Raw genomic sequence first — 16,374 nt, 5'->3', positions numbered from 1 at the left:
GAAACACGTTTCAGTGAACTATTTTCATAAAATACGAGATCGTATTTTGGACAAGCCGCCATTACTATCGGCTGGAGAAACCAGACTCAGGGGCTTTAGGGCAATCAACCTATTACATTATGCATTACGTTATTCTTCTGTGGAAGTGGAATTTTGTTGCAAGAAAAAGTATCCAAATAAGCAGTGAATTCAATTGTAGTAACTGTATAGCCAATTAGATTTGATATATTTTGTGTAATATTTCCATTTTATGCTATACTTCTCCACTACATTTTGGCAGCCAATATTGTACTTTTTTACTCATCTACATTTATTTGACATTTTTTAACAAGATACTTCGCAGATTTAGATTAATAATGCAAAATATAAATCAACTAAGAAAATATGTATTATTACAGATTCCCAGCACTAGTTAGCTCCACCTTTACCATCTGCAACATTAGTGACATGTATCAATTAAAAAATATGATATTGTTTTCTGAAATGGGCGATTCCGCACAATGAGTACTTTTACTTTTGGTACTTTAAGTATATTTTTTAATGCTGAAGCTTATAAAGCATGGTTTTGAATGCAGGACTGTTGCTTGTAACCATGGATCTATATAATGACAATGCTAACAGTATTTATTGCTACTTTTACTTAAGTAAAAGATCTGAGAAAATCTTTCACCACTGACACCACTTTTTGGAAGTGACTCCAAAGTTGAGTACCCCCCTCACACGTTTGATAAGCCTTCAACTAATTCCCAGACTACAAGAATAGACGTATTTATCTGGTAATTGTAGAAGTTTAGATACTGCAGGCCTGGACCTTGCTTCACTTGAAAAAGTTATCCCGCCAAAATAGCAGTTGGAGTCACGGGACGCCCAGGATTTTGACAGCAGGCTCCGCCCTGACATCGTCGGCTGTGCACCTTCTCCCTCCTGCTTCTCTAGTCGTCTTTCTTCTTTAGTGCCAACAATGTTGCTCTACTCTGTCTAATGTGGCTAGTTTGTTCAAAGAATGACTGACACTAGAGAGGGCGACGATGAATTCCAGTTTCTACGAACGGTGAGTTAGCCTATTTTCAGAAAGGATGCGTTGGCTAATCTAACCTAGCAAGCTCCAGAGCTGTCAATGATTGTACCTGTCATTAGCTAGCTCCAGCGGTGTCAACAATTAGTAACCTAACCTAGCTCTTTGAAACGTGTTATATTGTGTTAACAGCTAAAATCAGATTTGGTCATATGGATTTGGTACTGTAACACTGTATTTGTGTAGCTAGGTATTGGACTCAGGAGTGTAACGTTAAGGATAGTGTCTCAGGTTTAGCTGCTAAATAAAGTGTCCAACACCATAGTTGCTAACTAAGTTACATTTTTCACTGAAGTTAACTCTTGCTAACGTTACCTTTTTTTTAAAGATTAAACGCAACCTGAGTAACTCAATATCATATTTTCTTCGTGAACTTTTTTTTGATAACACATTACCAATTTTATAGACTTAAAAAAAAGGAAAATCCCCCACTCTGTCTTTAGTTTTCTTTATTTGTTTTTCCTGCATGTCTATTCTAAGTGTTATGTTAAGTTAGACAGCCAATGACAAATATTATATCTTTGCAGGGTGCAAAATTAACTTTTCTGTCCACCAGCCAAATGGCTAATGAATGTTCAAATTTTCGGGACCCCCAGGTTGAGAATCACTGATTTGAATGTTTTTTTCATGTTATTTTTATCACAATGATAATGTTTTAATTATAATTTATAATAAGTAACATAAAATGTATACATTAGTAACTAACATTTCATTTTGAAATTTGCAGCAGCACAATTGCTATTTTAATCTCAATTCTTAGTCACTGTCACTGACAGTAAAAGAAGACCACAAATGGCTTTTTTCACCTTCACTGCAAGATGCTATCATTGTTTCCTAGTTGTAAGTTGTCCTCTTACAGCTTGCTATCTCCCCTCTGATAAGGGCATGTCACAGGGAGAGTGTCTGGTGTGGATATGAGACAAATACACACAGGCAATGACGCAGATGGTTACTGCGTCAGTTTTAAATCCAAAACAAGACTTTTTAAAGTCTGTTGCAGCCGAATGAACATGCTTTTCCAATTGCCAAGGCTTTTAACATTTGGATTAAGTCTGGTGGCATGATGACTTTTCACTTGCCAAATGTACCTTGAAGAAGAGCCAAGTCCTCATGCCATCTGAATGCCCTGCAGTGCCTCAGCATTGGGCAGTGTGTTTGACTGATTGCAGAGTACTGCTGATATGAAGAGTGGAAAGGTGGCCAGACAGTGCAGTATCTTCCCAATATGGAGGTATAATGGAGAGGTGTTGGTAGTCCTTGCTGGAGTTTGGAGACCAGTCGTTTGCTGTTCCTCTCTGCACTTCCTTAAATAGATGTGAAAAGCCTAATTCCTTTGACGTGGTGCATTTGGCATTTAAATGAAGATAAGATAATTTAGGTGAGGGAGATGTACTGTACATGCATTTACAGTAGGGCTAGACCATGTTTTGCTGATATATAAGCAAGGCTTTATGCTTACATTTATTTTGGGATTGACAACAACTCATTCTCTATAGGTTACTGTATATTTTCATGTAATTTGTTCGCGGGTTCTGTTATTTATTTCTTAGGTATTTGTGGGTTTTGGGTTTGTTTGTTTACAGGAGGCCAACTTCATGCTAGCACTGAGTGGGAGTGCTGAGAGTGCTTGAATGTCTTATCTTAATTTGCACGTATTCTATTAATGTTTTTATTTTATTTAATTTTTTTTATAAATATGTGGGAATCAATAACTCTTATGCACATGAGAGTTTGTGCTTACCACTGTCATCTCTATATATGTTTTTCTCAGGGAGATGAGGTGGTTTTGCAGAGTACCTTCACCTCCCAGGAGGAACATGTGAAACTCTGTCTTGCTGCCGAGGGATTTGGCAGCAGAATTTGCAGGCTTGAGCCCACCTCTAACTGCAAGGTAAAGAGCTCCACCTCAATGATTGCACAGTCTTTCCTCATTGCCAGAGAAGTCTATTTGTCAGTTGATGTCACAGGTCATCACTCATAATATCTAGAATAATAAAACAAAGATGTGTAAAATGATGCAAATAATTCACTAAAACGTTTCAGAATATTGTAACATTCAGAAATACTGTGTATTCAGTATGTTTAATACTAAGATATATATATATATATATATAGTAATTAAACATTCAAACTATCATATTGGAAACTTGCAAAAACCTGTAAGACAAGTTGACCTCTGTCTGTCTTTCTACTCTCTTTTTATATCTACTAGAATGTTCCACCCGACTTGTCTGTATGTGGCTTTGTCCTGGCCCAGTGTCTCTCTGTTCGAGCCCTGCAGGAGAAGTTGTCCCACAGTGAGCACCTGGCTGCAGAGGTGAGACTTTTTTCTTTCTGTGGTGGCTGGCGTCTGGTGTGTGCGCCAGGGTTTGTTTGTTTGTGTGGGGGTGTGCGGGTGTGGGTGTGTGTGGGTGTCGGCCCTCCCCTGCGAAGCTCCGACCTGCAGACAGCAGAGGAGCAGAAGAAAGTAGCTGCACCTTCACCAAAATGAAGACTGAAAAACAGAACTATTTTGATACAAACATTTACTCGCCATGTGGCAGATAGCCATATAGATAGATTTAAATTTAATATTTAGTGTTTAATAAATAATTGTTAAATGTAGTACAGAGTCTGTAGTCTATCGCACAAACACTCAACGAATGTTGCAAACATTTGACAGCCAGTACGAATTGCCTGGGAGAACATACGTGTCACAAATGGCAATTCCACAACTGTTCAACAGCGTGGAAGATGACATACTAAAGGAGATCAAAGACATATTGTGGATATTTGGAAAATGTGTACCTGCATTATTATGCCATTATCATTATATTAGATGGAAATGGTCTCAGAACGACAATATTATCGTTTATCGCAATAATTTCTGGGACAATTTATTGTCCAGCAAAATTTTTTATCGTGACAGGCCTAGACATTCATTCTATAATTCATGGTATAAATTGGTTTTAATTACCACAAGTAATACATTGGAATTTCAAGATACTAGAGACACTTTGAAAATACTGTCAAGATATTACAGCCACAATAAGTTGCCAGGTTAAATTGATCTTATATCAGCCTTACTTGTAATTGAAAGTAAAACTGGTGATAACAATATAGACCATGATTTTATTTAAGAGGGATTTGGACTGTTTATTCTTTCCGGACAAACAAGGTTAGCACAATCTTAGTACTGACAAATAAAGCAATTGGAAAACTGGAGCAGCTGTTGTTAACAAAGTAACAAGCAAACAAAATTGAGCACACATTTTATGTTGATTGTTTATTTCTTTTATTTCCTCTTCTCTGCTTAATTGTTATTTACCATTATTTAAAAAATGTTTATACATACATTTTTTTATTTTGTCATTGTTTCTTTTTCTTCTTTAGTTTATTCATGTTTCACACTACTATTATTGTGTTTACTCATACTTTGAGTTCAGTAATTTGAATGTGATTCACAGGTGGGATCTGGAGGAAGCCATCGCACCCTTCTATATGGCCAGGCAGTGTTGTTCCTACACTCGTACAGTGGCATGGTGAGTCATCTTGATATAAATCAGATGTAAATCAGAAGTGGTCTTACTTTGGCAGCAGTTTTGTTAGCTTTATCAAAATATTTGTTTATATGCTCACTGAAATATATATCTATTGTTTATTTCACTCCCAGTATCTCAGCTGCTTGTCTTCATCTCAGTCTTCAACTGACAAGCTGGCTTTTGATGTTGGTCTGCAAGAGGATAAAGCAGGTATTCAGTGTTGGACCTTTTTTAAACAGATGAAAATTGTCATTGTTTTTATTCTTTTTTGAATCTTTGCTCCTTTTTTTTACCAGAATGTATATACCATGTGGAACAGCAAAAACGTAATGTTCTTTGTGTGTGTGTGTGTGTGTGTGTGTGTGTGTGTGGCTCAGGTGAGGCATGTTGGTGGACTGTCCACCCAGCATCCAGACAGAGGTCAGAGGGTGAGAAAGTGCGTGTTGGAGATGACCTCATACTGGTCAGTGTGTCATCAGAGAGATATCTGGTGAGTCAGTAAAGTTTTTTTATGTTTAGATGATAAAGAATCTGCGTTTAAATATTTCAGATTATATCCAATGTCAAACAGAAATAGTGAACTACTCATTAAACATTTGAAGTTGGCAAATTGAATGTGTGTTCTTTTCTACTGCATTTCTTCCCCATCTTCTGAGCTTTGCAGAACCAGAAACTACTATGACTACTATTTAATTTCCTTTTACTTCATTCGGTAGTTAGCAATCTGTGTTCTCTCTTCCTCTTTGTTAGCATAATTGTTTTATCATAACAGCTATTGTTTTAGAAAAATCAAAAGTTGTATCCATTGTTGATGAGCCATTTTGTTTCTTCCCAGCACTTGTCCTTTGGCACTGTATTTGACAACAAAAGCTTAAGTGACGGCCTGATTGTTAATGCAGCCTTCCAGCAGACTCTCTGGAGTGTTGCTCCCATTTGCTCTGGAGGTGGAGTTGCTCAGGGCAAGTTTCTTTTCTTTTTGCTTTCTAACCATATTGGAAAAACAAAACCTCAATCTCTAAAATAATATAATCAAACTGATTGTTGTGTCCAAGAAACGTGATTGGTCAAAGGTATTCCAACCAAATGTGATGTCCCCTGATGTTGGCGATGAGTCACAATCAGCTTGCAAATGTTCAAATGTAGACTTTTAGTGATGTTAGCACAGTTAGTAACTGTGGCTACAATTACTATAAAACACACCCTCTGCTACTTTGCCTCGAGTAGTTACCCTTGTTTAGATTGATTGATTCAAATATGCAGTAAAATCACTCTTTTAGTGTAGATTATTTCTGGTGTCTGTTGTGCTAATTCTAGGATATCTGAAGGGGGACGAAACATTGCGGCTTCTCCACAGCCATAGTGACGCATGTCTGACTATTCCGTCCACAGAGCAGGGAGAGGAACTGCAAAGGTCAGTTGAAAAGACCTGTCTCCTGTCATGTTGGCTAGACAAAACGTCCTTTACTTCTGTGGTCATGTCTTTTTTTCTTAAATTAGGATCATGCATTATGAGATTGGATCAGTCTCCAGCCATGCCCGCTCTCTCTGGAGGCTAGAGATTCTGCGTGTTGTGTAAGTACAACATTAATACATGGGTTGTGAAGATTTCTCACTTTTCGTGAGCCTCATATAAAATATTGGTATTTTAAGCTCTGTCGTTGTTTAACTTGATTATTGGAAAACAATAGCTAATGAAAATATTTTTATAGCCTCATTTGCAGAAAAAAAAGGGCCCAGGATTTTAGTTTCTGCTGTTTTTCCTTGTCTGTCCCGTTTGCTCCCCTGCCATTTCAACAATAAGAGTAAAAATGTAATATTGTGGACTGTTCAGTTTCCTAAAAACATAATGCTCTTAAAAGGGTGATAGAATGGTTATATAGGGTATTTCACGCTGTTCCTTAAGGTCTTCTAATAGGGTATGTAACATTTGTTGGGCTGAAAATGTCCCTTTTGCTGTTCTTTTGGCCCTAATGCTACCCTGTTAAATGGGCCTGGATTGAAGAGCGAGAGCTTTTCTGCCTTATATGGCCTGCTCATGAATATTTAGATGGACTGCACGCTGTTTGGTTGAGCGAACCACATACACATACATTGGAGACGAGACAGCAGTTCTCATATTTCAGACACTGCAAAGTTATACATTGTTAGTTTGCTATTTCGTTACTAAATTCACTTCTGATACTTTTTTATGGCCATTTATCAGGAGAGAGCTGCAGGCCCGGGAGCTCCGTCAGGACCTCGGCATTTGGTAGTCCAGTAATCCAGAAACGGCGACTTTGCGCGGGTATGGAGCGCCGCGGGCTCCCGGCCGTGACGGAGCTCCATCTAGCTCACAGCGGGCCGGGCTCTGTGAAGGAGGACACGCTGGGCGGCGAGGCAGCAACCCTCAGCAGCACCGGCGCTGAACTCCGACACACAGTTGGACAAAATTTGCAATTAGCCATCAATTTTTGTAAAACAGCACATATTTGACCTCTACATAGTTGATTTCTCGCATAAAAAAGTCTCAGAAGTGAATTTAGTAATTAAATAGCAGACGAACAATGTATAACATTTTTTATATTTTTTTACCTAGATTCCGAAGACTAAGCTGACCTCAGGTCAGTGGTGTAGCCTATGTACATTTTGGGGCGTTACAAAGATAGAAGGTAGAGCCAAATAAGGTAGGAGTTGAGGAGTTGACGTCAACTTTTAGCTTTGTTGAGATTCGCCCGTTTTCAGAGGCAGTTTAAAATTCTGAGATTTGCAGAGGAAAGAGGTGTCAATGGGATTTTAAGGTTCTATTTACCCACCAAACTGTCGTTATTCAACTATGACAAGTTAAAATCGGTTTTGCATTCTATCACCCCTTTAATATTCCTCAGTTGGAGTGGTAGGCATACATGCTGGGGGCAGCCTTTCCGCCTCTGCCATGTGACTACTGGAAGGTACCTGGGTCTTACAGAGGAGAAAGGCCTGCATCTGGTTGATCGGGACAAGGCTGACATCAACACAACCTCCTTCTGCTTTCGATCGTCGAAGGTCAGAAGTCATATGTGAAATACATTGAACTGTTTTTAAAGCTGCTAGGATCAATTCATAATTCAAATGTTCCTATAGACCTTCAAGTGGAGAGGTCTATAGGTCATTAGTGTAGTAGATCAGTTTATTATCAGAGAAACACATCTGTTTGTGGTACGTTCGCCTACAGGAGAAGCTTGAAGCTGGCACAAAGACTAATGCCGATGGCATGGGAAGCCCAGAGATCAAGTATGGAGACTCCATTTGTTATCTTCAGCATGTAGACTCTGGGCTCTGGCTCACCTACCAAGCTATTGATGCCCAATCTACACGCATGGGAGGGGCTCAGCGAAAGGTAATCCTTTTAGATTAAGAACTATTATTATAAGACAATCAATATTGATAAACTAAAAGGCTAATTTTTAGAGGTGCAACGATGAATCGATGAATCGATTAGTTGTCAACTATTAAATTAATCGCCAACTATTGTGATAATCGATTAATCGTTTGAGTCATTTTTTTATAAAAAAAAAAAAAGATTTCTCTGATTCCAGCTTGTTAAATGTGAATATCTTCTAGTTTCTTCTCTCCTTTGTGACAGTAAACTGAATATCTTTGAGTTTTGGACAACATAAGACATTTGAGGATGTCATCTTAGGCTTTGGGAAACGCTGATCCACATTTTTCACCATGACATTTTTATAGATCAAACAACTAATCGATTAATCGAGAAAATAATCGACAGATTAATCAACAATGAAAATAATCGTTAGTTGCAGCCCTACTAATTTTATATATTGACTATCTTATAAATATGTTGAATGTGAAAATGCACTGAATTACACTATAACCATTATAGTGAAATAATTGATAGGAAATTACGTTTCTAGGCCATTTTGCACAGCGAGGGTCATATGGACGATGGGCTGACGCTGTCTCGTTCTCAAAGGGAGGAATCTCACACTGCCAGACTTATCCGGAGTGCTACTCTTCTCTTCACTCGCTTTATCAGGTACTGGATCTAGACCCTCAGTCAGTGTAACAATGTCTTCATTTAATCAGCATATGACTTGATGACATGATCATGAATGAGTGAAGGTTGTTGTTTCCAGCTGCCTAGCTGTCCTTGTTTGAGTTCGACTGATAAATCGGCCAGGCCAATATATCAGCTATAATTAGCTTATTGCAGATGTATTGGTATCCGTGTATCTACCATGCCAATATGTAACAAAAAATTGCAGTACAGAAATGTAGTAATGTAGTAATTTAAAATAACTGTTACCATTACATAGTTTGTCTACCAGAGAGCACTGACAAGTTGGAGCAGTAAAATGTCCCTTTGTATCTTGGTCACACAAAAAAACGTTTCCTCTGATGCACATCAAGATTATTTGTTTGTTATGTGTTTATGTTAAAAAAAACAAAAACACAATCGGCCGATATTGTTATCGGATTTTCTAAACTCTCAAATATTGAGTAGGCTTCAAAGGCCTAAAAAAATACATTATCTGTTAGGCTTAAGTCCTTGTCGTATACAATTGGTACTTCATTTAGGTATCACAAGGCATCCAAATTCTATGGCTATGTGCAAGATGTGCCATGGTATTGCACTTTTCACACACACACACACACACACACACACACACACACACACACACACACACACACACACACACAAACACCACAGACCTTGGCTGTCTTGGAATATCTGAAGAAATATCTTGTGGTATACAGTATCATAGCAATACCTGGCATTTTTAAAATACCATGGGAATACTACCATGCTTTTAAAAATCTGGCACCTCATATTTTCAACATGACATCATGACTTAAACATAGTGGGCGCGTAAACATACACGCCCACTTTCTTAAGCCAAGTGGCTGTTATCTGTACGCATTTTAAGCTATCCATGTCTACGCTGTATACAGCGGACGTAAACATACACGCTTGGCATGTTATCATGAGAAGAAAGCTACAGTTGGAAGGAAAACGTGGTAGGAAACGTGACAGCGGGTTGGGTTTAGGAAAAGAAGAACGGGTTTAGGAAAAGAAGAACGGGGTTGACTTTAGTAAAAGAAGAAAGCGACGGTTGAGTTTAGGAAATGTGACAGTGACACGGGGGTTAACGATCCCCGGTCTCCTGGGTGAAAGTCCTGTGTTTTACCCATCCTCCACCTCGACCAACCTCCCTATGCGGGTTTTCGCGCTTTCATACTACTCGCTACGGCGTAAATTCACACGCAGTGGCAAGGTAATGTAGTCAATGGAGGCCAAACAGCGTTGATAAACACGCTAAAAAGCGAGTATGTCTCTTGATAACACGCCAATAATGGCATACGAATTGGCGTGTCATACATACGCTATTTCATGAGATCAGTCTGATATTTTAGTACTAAGAGAAAACTGGAAGGTTGAATAACTTGTGGCTCAGATACTCAGACTTTCTGTTTTCTGACTTTAAAAACAAAAATAAGTACATTTTAAAGGGCTTTACAAGCTTTATATGACACCCTAAGGATAACATATCAGTATCATAGACAATTCCTATGGCCAGTAATATTGGTCAACTTCAAACTCAGGCTTCTTTAAACGATGGCAAAAAGATTTGGAAGGCCGACAGTTTGAGTGTAGGCCAGAAACTAATTACCTCTATGATATATTTATGCATTATACTTAACCTGCCTCTTTTAAGTAAAATTTCCCTCGGGGATTAATAAAGTACTCTATCCATCTTTAGGAAACTGGATGGTTTTAGTCAACAAGGAAACTTCACATCTGTCAGCCTGCCAATGGATATAGTGACATGTAGTCTGCAGGATCTAATAAACTATTTCCAGCCTCCGCTGGAAGGGCTAGGCCATGAAGCTAAACAGAACAACATGACGGCGCTCAAGAATCGGCAGAACATGTTTCAAGAAGAGGTAAATCTATATCTTTTGAATTAATAAATCGGCCCCACACATGTAATAAGTTTGTCACTCTTCCATAAGTATACCCCCTTTTCTTCTCAGGGTGTGTTAGATTTGGTCCTAGATTGTATTGACCGTCTACACCAATATAGTAGTGGCTCTCATTTTGCTGAGGCTGCTCAGAGTGACACAGAAGAAGAGTGGGAGACCATCCTCAACCGTTTCTATGAGCTACTGGGTGAGAATTAACACATCTTCTCAGTATAGATGGCTTAATACCAATTTATCATTTTTAATATTAACACCACAACATTGATTTTCTACTGATACAGATACCAAATAGATACAAATGTTTGCTCTATAATATTGACTATGATGCTAATAACCCATTTAAATGCATTTTACTTAGAATACCTATCTTGAATATGATATGATCCATGAATTATGCCATGGATTGTGTTGTGTCTTTGTGCCTAAGGGCTCAATGATACTCCGACGAACACAAACACAGACAGCTGCGGACCCCACGGGTGCATAGTAGGTCTGTGTTCCACACATGTGCAGTAGATCGCTACGCTACCACTTGTAGCTGAGTGGCTGCCCGGCCATGTCCGTGCGCTCACAAAAAAATGGCAGTACGCAGACGACCGCACAGAGCCTATGCATATACATTCTTATGACAACATTTACGTCACAGGGACCCTTACGCATGCAGACAGTATAATTTCGGCTTAACTCTTTTTTTTTATTTCAAGATTATTTTTTGGGCTTTTATTGCCTTCAATTGACGGGATAGATTGAAGACAAGAAAGCAGCAAAGGGCTGCTGCCAAGGACTCAGCCTACATGGGGCGCACAATCTACTGGGTGAGCTAGAGGTCGCCCCTTGAACATTTTTTTTTACCCTAACCCCATTTCTTTTTTTTTTCTCCTTCAGCTGCTCTGATCAGGGGAAACCGTGTGAACTGTGCACATTTCTCAGGTTCTCTAGACTGGTTGATTAGCAGGCTAGATCGTCTGGAGGCCTCTTGTGGTTGGTTGAATTTGTGGGCATTTCATTACCAATCCTATATTTTATTTGCAAAAAATTTTAAATGTTGATCTGATCATATTTTTGGTACACCTGTTTTGTTTTACATCTGTGATTATGTAATAAAATATTTCCAGGTATACACTGTTATCTGCTCTACATTATTCTGATAGTTAATATATCTTATCTCAACATCATGGCAAAATACAGAAATATAGACAGTAAATACAGGATATCTTACCTACTGTAATGAGCAATTGCTTACATGTACAGGAGTCTTGGAGGTGCTGCACTGTATCTTAGTGGAAAGTCCTGAAGCACTCAACGTCATCAAAGAAGGACACATTCATTCAATCATCTCTTTTCTAGACAAGCATGGATGCAACCACAAGGTAATGTTTGCAAAGTTTTTCTGTGTGTTAGAAATACAAATCATGAGGAGTAATGTGCATGCTTTATGAATAATGAAAACAAAATTACGAGTTATTGTCATTGCATTTGTTGGTTAAAATGCAATAGTCAATTTGAATTTAGATTTTTAGGGAGAAAACACATCTGTTATCATATTAAACAAATTCTAAGATAACATTCACACTGTTTGAATGCATTTGCAACATGGTTTGGAAATTAAATGAACTCTGTGTTTCACCAATACGGAATCACAGTACCACAAGAAAAATCTGCTAGATCACATTTGTTCCATAATGTGAGACCATTCCATGTGTTTATTGAGCTATTGCGAGATAAGTGCTGACAGTTTGTGTTCCAGGTGCTGGAGGTGCTGTGCTCTCTGTGTGTGTGTCATGGTGTAGCTGTGCGTTCTAATCAGAACCTCATATGTGACAACCTGCTGCCAGACAGAGACTTGCTGCTCCAAACACGTCTTGCTAATCAGGTCACCAGGTACAATTTAGAATGTTTTCTCTAAATACGACTACTTTGTTTCGTCTGAGTCATTCCTTGGCATTTAAGTTTGTCTCTTTATTATATAGTATCTGCTTGCATCATTTACTATACCCAAATATCAGGCATACAAAAGATACACAAAAGATATCAAAGTTAGACATGTAATTATTTGTTATATCTGTTATAAATCATGTGTGTTGCATATTCTATCCTTGCTTTTATTTACTCTTGGAGAATCACTAAATGAGGGCTTTCTTTCTCGAGCTCTTTTCATACATGCTCATGCATTTGTTTAGCTGAGTGCTTATTAGTCAACTGATGTCGGTCTCGGTCTATCTGTAATTATGTCCAGTCCTTGATACAAAAAAATACTTTTGGATTTCTCCAAAGTACAGTGCTGATTTTTTCTCTGGTGGACTTGAGTAGATTGAAGAATTATTTGTCTCCTTTAGTGTCGTCTCTTCATTTGCGCAACCAATTGTTTTTTTCTGAATAGATCAGACCAACAATATTGATATCTATGCAAAGATGTCTTCGTCTCAGCCTCTTTCAATGAGATTTTGAAAAAGTTTCTTGCTGCCTGAGGTGGTATGGCGTACGGAATTAATCTTTGGACATTTTCTATCCAGTTTCATCATATTTCATCTCTGATCTTGTAGGCAGTTTCCATTTCCCTTTTAGCTTGTTGTTATGTTTTTTTACTCCATCTGCCCTTTCTTTCTCAGCAGCTGCCTACTTTCATCATGCTTTTCTCTATCAGCTTCCCATTTTGTTCCTCAGGCCTTAAAGCTTATTTTGTTTCATATTCTTCGCACCTGCTTACTAATCCAATACCCAACTCTCTTTCTCCTCAAGCAATTTATCATTCTATCATTTCAACTTCTTGTTTAAATAAATGCCTCATTAGTACATAAGCTTTCATTCTCATTTCCTTTATATCAACTTTCTCTTTTCCGTCTTCTTTGTCAATTCTCCCAGATGTCCTTTTTCCTATTCTTTTTTTTTGTAATCCATTCTTCTGATTCATTTTTACCCTATATCGCCTTGCATCTTAACCAGGTCATACATTTCTCTCTGTGTCCTTTTCCCATTCTCTCAATGTGCTCTGTCTTTCCTCATGTCTTCACTGTCATGAGAACTCTGTCAAAGGCAAAGTTAACGTCACTATATGAACTGGCATTTAATCTGAAAACACCAACCAGACTTAATTCCAGCAAGATATTGGTGATTTTCTCGTCCACATACCTCTCCATCTTATTGTTTGTCATACTCTGCTTATAAATTATCTCTAGTAATTGAGTTTCAGCATTGATATTGGGCGGTCAAAAGGAGGCTCTCTACAAGAGCCTGGTGCTGTATTTGTTCATTAATTATATTTACAGTGCAATATGCTGTGCCCATGGGAGTTGAGCTATGCTCTGTGTGGACTACAGAGAGTATTAAGTGTCCTGCATAAGGGAAATGCAGTGTGGTCCTACACAGGGCAGTAAGTTAAAAATTTAAACAAGCATCTAGCAGAGACTCTACACATACTGTAGAGAGACATATATTTATTGGATATTTAGTTAAGTTATTCTATTTGGTACAAACAAAAGTCAATGTTTAACTCACTCCAGTCATAATACCTACAATCCTACCTTACAATTCTTCAAAGGTGCGGACACATTTACGGAGTGTCTATTTGCACCCCCGGTACGAATAGCCTAGGCCACACAGCTGAGCTATTCACACCCTGTGACGTAACAACAAAAACACGTTGTTCGCGTGCACCGAAATCATGGTGGACGTTCATCTTCCTTGACAGCAGAAACTGGCATATTAAGAAAGTTTTTCTCTAAAGTTCATAACAATTGAATTTCTAGCGGAAAATGGATACTACAGTTGCACTTTCTGTCTTCAGTGAAAGCATACAACCGTTAGTTTGTTAGTTAGTACCTTTTTTTTGTATACAGTATGGTTACCTAGCAACCGAGGCTTGAAGACACCAAGTGGTAAACAGTTGTACAACAGTTAACAAGAACTGCTAGGTGAGTGGTTAGAACATTGAGGTTTGGTTTGGGAGTCTGGAGTTCAATTCCCTGGTGAGGCAATCTTGTTTTTTTTTCAATTTGGATTGGATAATTTGCATGCCATTGCGCAAGTCAGGGCCCGCGATTCGTGACATTTTTTTTGCAGGGTGGTAGGGGAAGACTCATGAATATTCATTTGGGGACTCATCCCTGAATGGCTAGTACTCGTTGCCTGCTCTGGTTGGGTTGGTGAAGTTTAGGCAAGACGAGTGGGATTGGTTATGGTTAGGGTAAGAATGTCAGGGCAAGCCAATCAGTGATGAGATCCCTAATGAATATTCATTAATCTTCCCCTACCACCCTGTAAAAAAAAATATCGCGGCCCACTCAAGTGTATGTATCAGCGTCTCTCTGAAGTTTGCAAAATATTGGACACTGCAACGATAATATTCCAAAAAGGTGTAATACATGAGTAGTATGGATAACTGTGTGTAAATATATGCCAAGGTACTGTAAATGCACAGGGGTGCAAATAGCATACATTGATATTTGTACCAGACGGGGTATTAATAGAACATATTGCTGTGTGCACCGGCGGGGTACGAATAGCATTCATTTCTAATTGCACCAGGGTACGAATAGCATACACTGCTAATTGTACCAGGGGTGCAAATAGCCTCACCCACACATTTATCCAAGATTTTCATACACTACATTTAAGGGTGTCACGATTTTGATTTTAAAAATCGTTTATCGAAATTTATCGAAAGCCTAACAGCTAGCGGATATTCCTTCTGCTTATAGCTTTATCCCAACAAAACCGCACGGTTGAATTTCAGCCTGCATGCACGTTTTGTAGCCTAAACAGAGCAGCTTATATTGGTTATATTAGAGAGAGCAACAAGTTAGCGGACTGCCCGAGTCTTCCTCTCTGCTCTCTTGCTCAGCCGCTGTGTGTGCTGCGAAGCGCAATCTAATGTGTGCAAACAAAGGTCAGATATTATATTGTATAAAAGTCTATTCTAAAAATAAATAAATAATGTAAAAATTGAGACTTGAATCGAATCGTAACCTTATAATTAGGGCTGTCAGCATTAACGCGTTAATCGCGATGCGATTAAGGGCCGAGCATAATGCGTTCATTTTTTTTAATCGTATCAATCGCATGCCGCCATTTATTAATTTATTTTCACTTCACTCGGCTTTGCGTCGTGCCTAACAGGCTACTATTTTGCCGTACTTCCTCGTAACACATCCTGCTGCTGCAGGAATAGCAATGCGGATTTCGGTGCCTCATTCTGGTGCTACTGATATGCCTGCACTTCTCTCTGATGCTCTGAAACAGACGATAGAGGCAACAGAAACATTGCTGCACGTGACGCTAGTTAACACTACACTCGACAGCAGCTAACGTTAGTCTACTGCTAGCTAGAGGATTCCGACACCGGGATGTAACAATCAGCACATCTGCCGTTGTCGGAAAAACACAGACGGTGCGTTTAATGAAACTGGTAATTTACAGCCTCGTGGTACATTCAAAGTTGTTGTTAAATGCCCTTTTCCCATCTGGTGGTTGTTTTTGTCATTCAACAGCTATTTACTAGTGAAATAAGTTATTGTTATAGTAATTACATTATTATTAAACATTTAATTTTGACGATATGGCCTTAGCAATAAACAAGCCACTCTTTAATGTTGCCAACTGTTTAGTACCCTTCTTTTTTTTTTACTTTCTTTAAAAGTACCGCTTTAGCACTGGTATCCAAACCAAACAATACCTAACCCTAATATTGACTCTAGATTCAAATGTGTGACTAGATTAAATATATAATAAATAAATAAATAAAGTGATTTTTTCATAATATGGGCACTTTAAAAACAGTTCTGAAATGCAAAATAATAGAATTTTAATCATGTGATAAAA

General features: G+C 38.5%; 1 protein-coding gene across 2 annotated transcripts in view; it reads left to right on the top strand.

Moving 5' to 3' along the window:
- The first annotated feature begins 865 nt into the window (after positions 1 to 865).
- ryr2b (ryanodine receptor 2b (cardiac)) overlaps positions 866 to 16,374 on the top strand; it is a 74,895-nt gene continuing 59,386 nt past the window's right edge. For both annotated transcript variants that reach the window (XM_031308023.2, XM_031308016.2), the window contains exons 1-17: positions 866 to 1,051; positions 2,847 to 2,966; positions 3,288 to 3,392; positions 4,522 to 4,596; positions 4,728 to 4,806; positions 4,974 to 5,086; positions 5,432 to 5,555; positions 5,911 to 6,007; positions 6,094 to 6,168; positions 7,461 to 7,617; positions 7,787 to 7,951; positions 8,487 to 8,608; positions 10,335 to 10,518; positions 10,609 to 10,744; positions 11,443 to 11,538; positions 11,809 to 11,927; positions 12,305 to 12,438. In XM_031308023.2, coding sequence (XP_031163883.1) covers positions 1,004 to 1,051; positions 2,847 to 2,966; positions 3,288 to 3,392; positions 4,522 to 4,596; positions 4,728 to 4,806; positions 4,974 to 5,086; positions 5,432 to 5,555; positions 5,911 to 6,007; positions 6,094 to 6,168; positions 7,461 to 7,617; positions 7,787 to 7,951; positions 8,487 to 8,608; positions 10,335 to 10,518; positions 10,609 to 10,744; positions 11,443 to 11,538; positions 11,809 to 11,927; positions 12,305 to 12,438 — 1,949 coding nt within the window. In that variant the 5' untranslated portion in view covers positions 866 to 1,003. The remainder of the gene's footprint in view (positions 1,052 to 2,846; positions 2,967 to 3,287; positions 3,393 to 4,521; positions 4,597 to 4,727; positions 4,807 to 4,973; positions 5,087 to 5,431; positions 5,556 to 5,910; positions 6,008 to 6,093; positions 6,169 to 7,460; positions 7,618 to 7,786; positions 7,952 to 8,486; positions 8,609 to 10,334; positions 10,519 to 10,608; positions 10,745 to 11,442; positions 11,539 to 11,808; positions 11,928 to 12,304; positions 12,439 to 16,374) is intronic.

The sequence above is a fragment of the Sander lucioperca genome, chromosome 15, assembly GCF_008315115.2.
Source record: "Sander lucioperca isolate FBNREF2018 chromosome 15, SLUC_FBN_1.2, whole genome shotgun sequence".
NCBI lineage: Eukaryota > Metazoa > Chordata > Actinopteri > Perciformes > Percidae > Sander > Sander lucioperca.
Note: the sequence above shows the minus strand (reverse complement) of the source record. Positions and strands in the feature narration are given on the sequence as shown.